This window comes from Ranitomeya imitator, chromosome 2 (assembly GCF_032444005.1).
Source record: "Ranitomeya imitator isolate aRanImi1 chromosome 2, aRanImi1.pri, whole genome shotgun sequence".
Taxonomy (NCBI): domain Eukaryota; kingdom Metazoa; phylum Chordata; class Amphibia; order Anura; family Dendrobatidae; genus Ranitomeya; species Ranitomeya imitator.
Window position 1 is genome coordinate 199,849,852 of NC_091283.1, and position 13,088 is coordinate 199,862,939.

The 13,088-nt window shown below is 40.2% G+C and overlaps 1 protein-coding gene across 1 annotated transcript in view; it reads right to left on the reverse strand.

Moving 5' to 3' along the window:
* Positions 1 to 2,569: 2,569 nt before the first annotated feature.
* Positions 2,570 to 13,088, reverse strand: part of NR5A1 (nuclear receptor subfamily 5 group A member 1) — a 181,534-nt gene continuing 171,015 nt past the window's right edge. The window contains exon 7 of the mRNA XM_069755547.1: positions 2,570 to 3,365. Within this exon, the coding sequence (XP_069611648.1) occupies positions 3,118 to 3,365 (248 nt within the window). The 3' untranslated portion in view covers positions 2,570 to 3,117. The remainder of the gene's footprint in view (positions 3,366 to 13,088) is intronic.

Genomic DNA, 13,088 nt, shown 5'->3' on the forward strand with positions numbered 1-13,088 from the left:
CAGATCTATAGGGAGTATGTTCAATGTTGTCATCGGTGGTGGATGTGGATCCTCCGTCATGGCAGATACTTGTTTGACATTCCTTGAACTTCTCTATCCATTGATATATACTTCTAGTCTTTGATAAATATCAGCACCACACGCACCCTTAGACCCCCCAAAAAAACTCACTTCACACAGCCCTCTTTTGTCACAAATGGACTGACGTTACCTCGCGTGAAAAGTTTGGGTAAGGAACTTCAATCAACAAAAGTTTTTATATAACTGGAAAGCAGAGCATTTTTTACTTCCCCCCCCCCCCCCCCGTATTTACCTAATTTTAAGACCCTTTTAAAAGGTCCAAGTGTTCTTTTATTATGCCCCGATGCGTAAAACCATACAGTTCACAGAGGGTGTAGTCAGTTGTCCTCAAAGCTATAGATAATGTGTATTACCAGTTTCCCACAAATTAGAGTACTTGCTCCAACAAAAAAAAGACATACATACTGACAACTGTTGGGTGAATGAATATGGGAAAGTCGGGGGGCCATACTTTTATTTAATGTGTATGGGATACTAAAGATACTTTTAACAAAACCTGACTATTGTTCCTTGACAGTAAATAGATGTGCCAAAAAATGGAGAGGAGGAAACCAGCACCAAATCCCTTTATGCTGCCACTCAGTTTTGCCTCATAGAACAGTGCAAAAGCATCGGTCAAAAGGGAACTCTGGTACACACCAGAAAAAAGATGAACATATGTCCAAAAGAAAAAAAAAAAGAATGGTGGCACTCACATTCACGTGAAACGGTGAGTGCCACCTTTCTTTTCTTATCTTGGACATATGTATAGTGCATCTCCTCTATTTTCGGTTGATGAATCTTCCATAGTGTAAAAATCTTAGTTTAGGAGAATTTTTATACATTCCTTTTTAAAATTAAAAATGTCATAAAAGAAAGTATTTCTATTTGTTTTGAGAAGATAGACCCATTCAATGTTAATCACTGAAATTTTCACATTGAATTTCCAAAATACATCATTCTTATCAGGTCTAAGGATTTAACAATAAATGAAGTTTGTATTGTGAAATCTGGTACTTTCAAAATCAGTATATTTAGTTTTGAAAGCAAGCTTGATGTGTAAAATCACCGATATTTGTGGCATCTGCCATCATTAATTTCATGTTTATGGGCAATTTTGAAGTGTCAGGAGGTTAAAGTGTTTGTTAAAAAGTAATTTTCATAATTCTAGCATGCCCCGTTAAGAAGGCAACCTGTTATGAGATTCAGACTGCCCAAACAAGGAGCACCATGATACAAAGACTGCCTCCATAATTAAAGCAGAGTATTTCACTTGGCATTGCCGCAGCATTTTTAAAAGAAAAATACTTTAAGATGGTGGTCTGAGACAATGCAACTAGAGTAACTAGTCCAAGAGGCTGGTATCATTTGCTTTTCCCTGCCCCGCTCCCCTTAATAGGTCTCTTCCTTCATAAATGTATAGCGAGACCTGTCCATCAAGGAAAGTGAGTGGGGAGAGGTTGCTTTGGATCAGCCCCTTGGACTAGTTGTCCCTAGTAGCCCGGGACAATGTTTCACAGCATGTTGGGACTTTAGTACTGTGATGCAGACAGGGCAAAAGATGTGAGTATACTGTACAAGGGAATGGTAGTATACAAATAAAAGAAATTCAAACTATCATGCTTGTCCAGTTCAATCCTTAGTGGCAGCCAAAGCAGGGCACTGTTCAACTCTACGTCGACAATACTCTACCCGCCATTCTGGTGCTTACAAACGTGTTATGTCCTGATGTTGCAGGTACCTGGTGTCAGTGGTTTCCAGGATGTCGAGCAGAAGATTGTAAAGGCAGGAGTGAACTCTGTCTTGATCCGGCTGCCAAGGAGGGCTGAACTTGATGCAGGACCAGGGTAGTTCATAGTTTTTTTTTGTTATTTCTAATACTAACCTCTGGTTGCTTTATGGGCAACCAAGACTGTTTTGTTAAGTAATGTCTTGTGTTCTTAAAGATATGGGTACACCCAAGACCAGTTATAAGATTTAGGCACTAACTCAATTATTTTCCAATTTTAAAAACATTTAATGAAAGTGCCATGTTGCCTTCTTTTCCCACCAGGAAAAAAACATCGGTGGATTGCATAGCCGCCAACAGTCTCAAAATTACTGGGCTGGTGCCAATTTTTCAGAAACATTTCAAGTATGACCAGCCTAAAGGCTGCATCAGAGATCAATGCCAAATGGTCTGGCCATGGACAACCATGCACAGACTGGCCACAAGTCTCTTGAACTGAACGTGACTGCTTCCTATAGGTCTATAAGACTGTGACGATCAGGTCAGGAGAGCCACAGACTGTTCATTCTTTGATCGATTGACATGGACATCTGAAGAAACCTTACAGGGACAGAGTTTGCGTAAACCCCACAGAAGAAGTATACAATCCATGGACAGGACTCGAACATTCTATGAACTTCTCAGGGCAAAATGTGTGAAAAACAGAAGCTAATTTTTTACTGAATTAGAACAACATTAATGATATGAGGCCCTGAAAAAAAAAGAAAGTTACCCAATTTACATAATACATTAGTGTTTTATTTTTAGGATATTTTAAAATATGTGCTTTAGACTTCTTGTGCTGAACTATAAACACATTCACGACATTTCTGAATAAAATGGGTTCAGCAACCAAAGCCATAATAAAGCATATCAGTATGCGTTAACTTTGGACACGTGTTAAAATAAGAAAATGGTATCTTACAACTATTTTAAATAAACATACCCAACAGGTCACCCACACATGTAGCGGTTGATTTTTCATATTTTTTTCACATTTATGTTAAGAAGCATTTAGATAGTCATGATGAACCAAACACGACAAAGTAATGGCATATTTTAAAAAAAGCCATTACACATAATAAACCGCTCAGTAAAGAGCCACAATTATATTAAAATAAATCTGAAACTTTCCAATACTATAGGTTAAATACATCACCAAAGAATTTTTTTTTTTCTGGACAGGCAGCATTGATAAAAATGATCTCGCTCTTCGTAGAGTCCCTGGTTTGTTTAGGTTGAGCAATCCTTGAAAGCTTTAATATTGAGTCACTTCTGAATGGAGCCTCTCAAGCCCGCTTAGCATGGAGCATTTCAATTAGTAAATTGTTGCACGGAACTTCCCCACTAAGGTGCTTGTGGTAAAGATATTCTTCCGCTTGCATGCTGATGGATCGAATTTCAGCTAACCTCAGCAGAAGTAGGCGATACTTGTCCGTACAATGGGGATAGTGGCACATTGTGTATTCCAGGAGGGCAGAGTTGATCTTTTCTTGAGCACTCTTGGCTAAATTGTGGTTTTCCAGGAACTTTTCATCTGTTGATTATAAAAAAAAAACAATGATAATTAGCCATCAGGAAACACAGAAGTATTTCCTAATTCTGTTATTGACTTTCTTTTCAAGACATTTGTCTTCTCAAAGTAAGTATCTGAGATGCCTACAGAAGAAAACTCAACAACACTGACTTTGTACTTTAGTGCTCCATCCATGTTCCACTGATCAACTGGATCATACAGTAGAAAGAAAAAGCCCCCTGGTATAAGAACAATACATGGGCCCCTTGCAGTCCTATAGCTCATCAAAGTGCACAATTCCACATGTTTTGGAGGTGGAAAAGGGCCCCTCACCTCTTTGGCTACACAGGTTGAACCAATGATATGTCCACTCCAGCACTGATCCATTAATAGTCAGTGGATAAATGACTTCTAGCCCCTTCAGTTTTTAAAATTTGAGAGAAAAAAAAAACACATGCAACATGGATGCAAAAAGGATGAGAAAAAAAAAAAGACACGGGAGCGTGAATGCAGTCTAAAGATAATCGGACATGAGCTTTAGGGGTGTCAAAATATTATATTGCTGGGTAGTAGCTTAAACATACCTTCCTGGCCGTAATTAGATTTTTTTTTTTTTGCTGAGAAAATCACCTCTGAATCGTCATGTAAATTAGTCTGTAAGTGCACCTCAAGGGTGGGCCATACCCAAGTTAGAACACCGATTCTACTTCATTGGCCCGACTAATGAGAAGTTGGGTCCTTTGCAATATTTTCTGATCAGAAGAAATTTTGCAGTGGATTGTTGCTATTGCAGACAATTTGACATAAAAATTCAACGTTGATTTTTATTTTAAGCAAAGGAAAAAAAATCTTTTTATATAGCACCCCATCCCTCTCCTTCTTGGTGAAATAGCCCTTACACAGCCTGGAGGTGTGTTTGGGGTCATTGTCCTGTTGAAAAATAAATGATCGTCCAACTAAACGAAAACCGGATGGAATAGCATGCCGCTGCAAGATGCTGTGGTAGCCATGCTGGTTCAGTATGCCTTCAATTTTAAATAAATCCCCAACAGTGTCACCAGCAGAGCACCCCCACACCATCACACCTCCTCCTCCATGCTTCATGGTGGGAAACAGGCATGTAGAGTCCATCCGTTCACATTTTCTGCGTTGCACAAAGACACGGTGGTTGGAACCAAAGATCTCAAATTTGGACTCATCAGACCAAAGCATAGATTTCTACTGGTCTAATGTCCATTCCTTGTGTTCTTTAGCCCAAACAAGTCTCTTCTGCTTGTTGCCTGTCCTTAGCAGTGGTTTCCTAGCAGCTATTTTACCATTAAGGCCTGCTACACAAAGTCTCCTCTTAACAGTTGTTGTAGAGATGTGTCTGCTGCTAGAACTCTGTGTGGCATTGACCTGATCTCTAATCTGAGCTGCTGTTAACCTGCGATTTCTGAGGCTGGTGACTCGGATAAACTGATCCTCAGAAGCAGGTGTGACTCTTGGTCTTCCTTTCCTGGGGCGGTCCTCATGTGAGCCAGTTTCTTTGTAATGCTTGATGGTTTTTGCCACTGCACTTGGGGACACTTTCAAAGTTTCCCCAATTTTTCGGACTGACTGACCTTCATTTCTTAAAGTAATGATGGCCACTCATTTTTCTTTACTTAGAATTTGTATTATGGCAAGAAAAACAGCTAACAGTCTATTCAGAAGGACTATCAGCTGTGCATCCATCAGACTTCTGCACAACACAACTGATGGTCCCAACCCCATTTATAAGGCAATAAATCCCACTTATTAAACCTGACAGGGCACACTTGTGAAGTGAAAACCATTGCCGGTGACTACCTCTTGAAGCTCATCAAGAAAATGCCAAAAGTGTGCAAAGCAGTCATCAAAGCAAAAGGTGGCTACTTTGAAGAACCTAGAATATAAGACATATTTTCAGTTGTTTCACACTATTTTGTTAAGTATATGATTCCACATGTGTTAATTCATAGTTTTGATGCCTTTAGTGTGAATTTACAATTTTAATAGTCATGAACAAAAAAAAAAAAAAAATATATATATATATATATATATATATATATATAATCTCCTACCTGGTACAGTAGTATCATTAGTTTAGTTGACCTTAAGCTCTTGGCAGAATTCCTTTATATCCTCCCCAACATCTGCTGTACATAGGGTTAGGGTTAGGGTGCTAGGTAATGGAGTAGGCTCCGCACCATAACCGGAATCTGCCTATAAAAGTAGCAATCGGAGCCAAGCTAAGCTCCAACCACTGCTGTTAGCCTCTTAAAATGCAGCTTTCCATTTCTAACAAAGGCATTTAAGGAGGTCTGTCTTGGTGGCGGGGGCATGCCGTCATTAGTGCCTATCCCACACACACACACGTAACACAATCATGAGCACTGTTGTAGCTGGGCACTTGCTGAAAACTGACATGTTAGCACTATTGTGAAGCTCAGCTACAAGTTAGGTTTCAAAGGATAACGGTATTTTAGCTATATATTTGCAATATTGCAATCCTTCTCTACTCCCCTCTTATCTCTTCTTCCCACAATCGCATGCAAGATTTCTCTCGCGCATCCCCCCTACTCTGGAACTCTCTACCACAACACATCAGACTCTCACCTACCATCAAAACCTTCAAAAACAACCTGAAGACCCACCTCTTCTGACAAGCCTACAACCTGCAGTAACCACCGATCGACCAAACCGCTGCACGACAAGCTCTACCCTCACCCACTGTATCCTCACCCATCCCTTGTAGATTGTGAGCCTTCGCGGGCAGGGTCCTCTCTCTTCCTGTACCAGTTGTGACTTGTATTGTTCAAGATTATTGTACTTGTTTTTATTATGTATACCCCTCCTCAAATGTAAAGCGCCATGGAATAAATGGCGCTATAATAATAAATAATAATAATTTGTATTACAGTATAAAGCACAAGTGATTAAATGATCGCAGGTTCAAGTACCCAAAGGGAGCTAAAAAAATTTAAAAGTATAAAAAAAATCAGCTAAAAACTAAAATCACCATAAAAATAGACATGGGGAAAAAATAAACATTCAGTATCATCGCATCTGTAAAATTTATAAATATATACAGTTAGGGCCAGAAATATTTGGACAGTGACACAATTTTCGCGAGTTGGGCTCTGCATGCCACCACATTGGATTTGAAATGAAACCTCTACAACAGAATTCAAGTGCAGATTGTAACGTTTAATTTGAAGGGTTGAACAAAAATATCTGATAGAAAATGTAGGAATTGTACACATTTCTTTACAAACACTCCACATTTTAGGAGGTCAAAAGTAATTGGACAAATAAACATAACCCAAACAAAATATTTTTATTTTCAATATTTTGTTGCAAATCCTTTGGAGGCAATCACTGCCTTAAGTCTGGAACCCATGGACATCCCCAAACGCTGGGTTTCCTCCTTCTTAATGCTTTGCCAGGCCTTTACAGCCGCAGCCTTCAGGTCTTGCTTGTTTGTGGGTCTTTCCGTCTTAAGTCTGGATTTGAGCAAGTGAAATGCATGCTCAATTGGGTTTAGATCTGGAGATTGACTTGGCCATTGCAGAATGTTCCACTTTTTGGCACTCATGAACTCCTGGGTAGCTTTGGCTGTATGCTTGGGGTCATTGTCCATCTGTACTATGAAGCGCCGTCCAATCAACTTTGCAGCATTTGGCTGAATCTGGGCTGAAAGTATATCCCGGTACACTTCAGAATTCATCCGGCTACTCTTGTCTGCTCTTATGTCATCAATAAACACAAGTGACCCAGTGCCATTGAAAGCCATGCATGCCCATGCCATCACGTTGCCTCCACCATGTTTTACAGAGGATGTGGTGTGCCTTGGATCATGTGCCGTTCCCTTTCTTCTCCAAACTTTTTTTTTCCCATCATTCTGGTACAGGTTGATCTTTGTCTCATCTGTCCATAGAATACTTTTCCAGAACTGAGCTGGCTTCTTGAGGTGTTTTTCTGCAAATTTAACTCTGGCCTGTCTATTTTTGGTATTGATGAATGGTTTGCATCTAGATGTGAACCCTTTGTATTTACTGTCATGGAGTTTTCTCTTTACTGTTGACTTAGAGACAGATACACCTACTTCACTGAGAGTGTTCTGGACTTCAGTTGATGTTGTGAACGGGTTCTTCTTCACCAAATTAAGTATGCGGCGATCATCCACCACTGTTGTCATCCGTGGACGCCCAGGCCTTTTTGAGTTCCCAAGCTCACCAGTCAATTCCTTTTTTCTCAGAATGTACCCAACTGTTGATTTTGCTACTCCAAGCATGTCTGTTATCTCTCTGATGGATTTTTTCTTTTTTTTCAGCCTCAGGATGTTCTGCTTCACCTCAATTGAGAGTTCCTTTGACCGCATGTTGTCTGCTCACAGCAACAGCTTCCAAATGCAAAACCACACACCTGGAATCCACCCCTGACCTTTTAACTACTTCATTGATTACAGGTTAACGAGGGAGACGCCTTCAGAGTTAATTGCAGCCCTTAGAGTCCATTGTCCAATTACTTTTGGTCCCTTGAAAAAGAGGACGCTATGCATTACAGAGCTATGATTCCTAAACCCTTTCTCCGATTTGGATGTGGAAACTATCATATTGCAGCTGGGAGTGTGCACTTTCAGCACATATTATATATATATAATTGTATTTCTGAACATGTTTTTGTAAACAGCTAAAATAACAAAACTTGTGTCACTGTCCAAATATTTCTGGCCCTAACTGTAAGTTTAAACGAATTGCCATTTTTGGGGTGTCAATTCACTGTGGTGTTGGTGGTTATTCTTTGTGGTTTTGTGGGATCATCATTCTGTGTGGTGGGCTGTAGAGGTATCATACTGTTTGGGGGATATACCGTGGGTGTGTAATATACTGTGGGGAGTGTTAGTGTTTGGGGGCTGTGAAGACCATCACATTGTGAGGGAGTATGTAGGGGCCATCATATTGTTGGGAAATGTACTGTTGGGACATCATACTGTAGGGAAGAGCAGTGTGTGAGGCATCAGGACAGGGGTACTGTGAGGGCAAATTGTATTGGGGAATTCATGGTAAAGTATCAATGTGTGTGGGAGTATTTTGGGGGATATCATAATGTGTGGGGGCTGTGAAAGTGGCATTGTAGAGTGTGTTTAAACGTATGCTTTTTGTGACTATGCCTATGTGTCTTAACCCCGCCTGCTCCACATATTTTTTGGGGGAGGTGGAGGAACCAATATGGCCCAAAATGACCTGTCCTGAGTGAATATTCATCAGTGAAGAGGCTGATCCTCTCCTTCGAGCTGCATAGTGAGTGACAGAGCACGTGCATCCATCTCTGAACCCACGTAAGGTGGGCCATCATTCTGGTTACAGGGGAAACTGCAGGAAATGCAACCACATTTCAAAATGTAATGTACAAACCAAATCGCACACTATTTTTAATGGATATATAGCGAAGACACACTTTATTTGACATGCCTTACGGCGTTTCAAATAATACTTTTTAAAGGGACAACCCCTTTAAGGAAAAGAAGTAACAACGACTAATATTAGACCATTGGATATTCTCAATTTATATTATATATCATTTTGTTGAACACAAAGAAAAAGCTTAAAAAAAAAAAATTTGCGAAATCTCGTAGCAATATGGAGAGGAGCTGTCCGTACAGACGCACAACATGAAGGAACGTTCTGTGGAACAATAACCAGTGGGCGATGTCAAGGGCTGTATGTCATGAACCTATTGGGTTAAGTTATATCTATCTGCTGCATTTACAAACCCTATTTTCTACTATCTCTGGCTATTTTTTTTTCTTTATTTTTCGAAACCCAACTCATGTCGCACTCAAGAATTATTTTTCTTCTTCTCTGCTCCACTGAAACGTTTTGCTAAATAAAAGCCACACAGCTCCATGTTCCTGAGGTTATTTCATAATAACCATAAAGACATTGCATTGATGAATGTCAAAATAATACATAGGGCTTGATCGACAGTCGTTGTCTAACTCACCTGATTCTCCGAAAGGCCCTATTCAGCATTTAATTGAATATCTGAATAATCTTTTCATTCTGCCAAGCCACAAAGAATGTTGGCTAAATAACGTTGACTCACTTCATACGGAGGCAGCAAGCAGTTGGTCGTGTCACAATGGAACCCATCACACATACAGACGTGCCTCGGATTATTTCTATGCCCTCAAGTGTTCTCCTCATTCAGAACTGCCTTTGTTTAGCTGAAGCTGTTGATAACTTGGAAATGGTTAAGGGAATATGCTGGCTTATAAAAAGCCCTTTCTCCTCTCCGGCGGTGACTGCTCTATGAATGCAAGACATGAAATCGAATGACAGGTCAACCCATTAAAGCTCTATTAAGTCCTTCTACAGAATGGATGCTTACCTGAGTGATCTTCATAAATATTGCTGTTTTGAGAAGCTCCAATATTAATTAAAACACTTTACCTGCTCAGGAGAGAAATCTATTTAGCAGCACAAATAGAAGCCTCTCCAGTCAAAGCCTTTGCTTTGATTGTGTGGGAAATGTTGAAAATTCTCTCGATCAAAGCAATTGCTTCGCGAACGTGAGATGAAACTCGGCTCTGTACAGCTGAGCCTGCAGCAGCTGTGAATGTGCAGAGGTGAAAGAAGGAGCAGTATAAATGGATGTTATCCACATTAGTGAAGAATGTTACCAAACGTGACATTTGTGCCCATTGTTCGGATCGCATTCATGGAGCTGTGTTTACATGGTGGACACAACCACTGAAAGTAATCAGTGTTGCTGATGGAAAGTACTGGCTCTACAAGTCATCTAAAAAGTGAGGGGTACTAGCTCTACGAGGTCATCGGGTCTACAAGTCATCTAAAAGTCAGGGGTACTAGCTATATGACGACACCGGGTTTTCAAGTCATCTAAAAGTCAGGGATTCTAGCTATACAACGACACCGGGTCTACAAGTCATCTAAAAGTCAGTGGTACTAGCTCTACAACGACACCGGGTCTACAAGTCATCTAAAAGTCAGGGTATCTACAACGACACCGGGTCTATAAGTCATCTAAAAGTCAGGGGTACTAACTATACAACGACACCGGGTCTACAAGTCATCTAAACGTCAGCGAGACTGGCTATACAATGACATCGGGTCTACAAGTCATCTAAACGTCAGGGAGACTAGCTATACAACGACACCAGGTTTACAAGTCATCTAAACGTCAGGGAGACTAGCTATACCACGACACCAGGATTACAAGTCATCTAAACATCAGGGAGACTAGCTATACAACGACACCAAGTTTACAAGTCATCTAAACGTCAGCGAGACTAGCTATATAACGGCAACAGGTTTACAAGTCATCTAAACGTCAGGGAGACTAGCTATACAATGACACCGGGTCTACAAGTCATCTTAGGCCTCTTTGACACTTCCGTTTTTTTACAATCAGTCACAATCCATCAAAATGTTGAAAAGACGGATCCTGTGCTAATTGTAAAAAACGGATGCACTGGAGCCATTTTTTTTTACGGTTGCAGTGCATCCTAGATGGTTATGTGCACACATTGTGTATGCGTCTTCGCCACGGTTTTTCGCTGTGAAAACGCATACGCAACACAACCCATGATAAAAATAATAAAAACAAAATAAAAAAATTGTGATATCCTTACCATCCGGGGTCCTGCGCAGCCCCTGCAGCCTTCCCGATGCTCGCAATGCTCCTTTCCCAGTGATGCATAGCGAGACAATGACCTGTGATGACGTAGCGGTCATCTATGCATCACTGGGAACCGGAGCTGCCGGCAGCATCGTGAGCATCGGGGGGGCCGCGGGAAGGCTGCGGGGGACGCTGGAAGGTAAGACAAAAATAAAAAATCATGATATTAATTATTTTTAACATTAAATCTTTTTACTAATAATGCTGCATAGGCAGCATCAATAGTAAAGAGAGAGAGAGCGTGAGAGAGAATTTCCCTGATGGGAAATTCTTCCGTGCATGCTCAGTTTGAAAAGATGGCATCCATCGCTGGATTCCTGCTTTTCACAGTCAGCGACGGATCCTGCGTCCATAGGCTTCCATTATAGCCAACGACGGACAGCGCAGGATTCGTTGCTGAGCGATTTTCCAACATACAGAAAAAACGTTCCTTTGTGCATTGTCTCCGCCCGATGGACAGCAATTTTATGACGGATCCAGTGCACAACTCATGAAACGTCTGGCCATCCGTCACAATCCGTCGCTAATACAAGTGTAAGAGAAAAAAAAAGGATCCAGCAGCACCATTTGCTGGATTCGTTTTTTTTTCACAAAATGATGGATTGTGACGGAAAAAGAAAGACGGAAGTGTGAAAGAGGCCTTAAAAGTCAGAGGTACTAGCTATGCAACGGAACCGGGTCTAAAAGTCATCTAAAAGTCAGGTGTGCTAACTATAGAATGACACTGGGTTTATAAGTCATCTAAAAGTCAGGGATACTAGAAGGAACTTGCCAACCACGCAGTTTAAATAAGACCTGCGTAAATGATGTCATTTTACTTGAATTCGGTTTACGTTGCATTAAACGCTTATATATGTCATGATCTGTGAAGGGCATATGGATCTCTGTTTTTTTTTTAGGTTTTTATTTTTTAAACAAGCTCCAAATAACCTCCAAATATTGGCAGGAAGTCAGTGGGCCAATGTGAAAGATAGTAACGAGAATTACACTCAGCATGCAAATGCAAAACCTACAAATATGTTAAAATAATAGCTTTATTGAGTCAAATTATGAAATATACAAAGTAAAATAGAATAAAGAATGATGGGCGACATCATCATAAGGAATTACCGAAGAGGATACACGATATAGCCAATGATGCATACATACAATGGCTATCAGAAAAGAGTATATCGATACACAAGATATAAATGTTGCAATTAACTAAAATATATAGCTGAAGCGAGTTAAAAAGTTAAGTGCCATGAGGTGTAATGGATAATAAAATGTCTCAACCTGACAACATGGGCTTAATGCCTAAAGATATAGGCGAGTGGATAAAAGAAAAGCAAGTATGGTACTTCCTGCAATGTATGATAAGAAATATGGAATACAGTCAGAGAGAGAATCTAATGCACAAAATCCATGCCATACTATACAAGATTTCCATACAATGGTGTATATAACCTTTAATGCCCGACGCGCGTTTCGCTGGCTTCTTCCAAGGGGCCGCTTTCACTGCATGTATGCACCATTGGCTACATCCTGCATCATTATCTTTATTTCCTTATGATGATCTCACCCATCATTCTTTATACTGTTTTACTTTGGTGAATCAAAATATAAAATATACAAAGCTATTATTTTAACATATTTATGGTCATATCTGTAGGTTTTGTTGTTGAACCTTCAAATAACCTAAACAGACAACTAAACAAGGAGGGGACAGAGTCCATGCTAATTAATAAAAACATTTTATTGAAACAATACGTAGTAGATACAAATATACATAAATAATGGGAAAGATAAGGGGTGAAACGGGCACCCCTTGAGGAAGCAACGAAAAGCGAAACGTACATTGGAGACAGCGAGCTAGAGTGCTTCCCTAACTATACCAATGGGTAATTGCTGCTGCATTTGATGTATGCCTTCTCTTTGCTACCATCCTTTATTTCATTTTCACTACATGCATTCACATGCTGTGGGCTGTATTGTGCATGTTACTGTGCCTGCTTTCAGTGCAGGGGCTAAACTGAATGTGCTGTTACACATTATTTA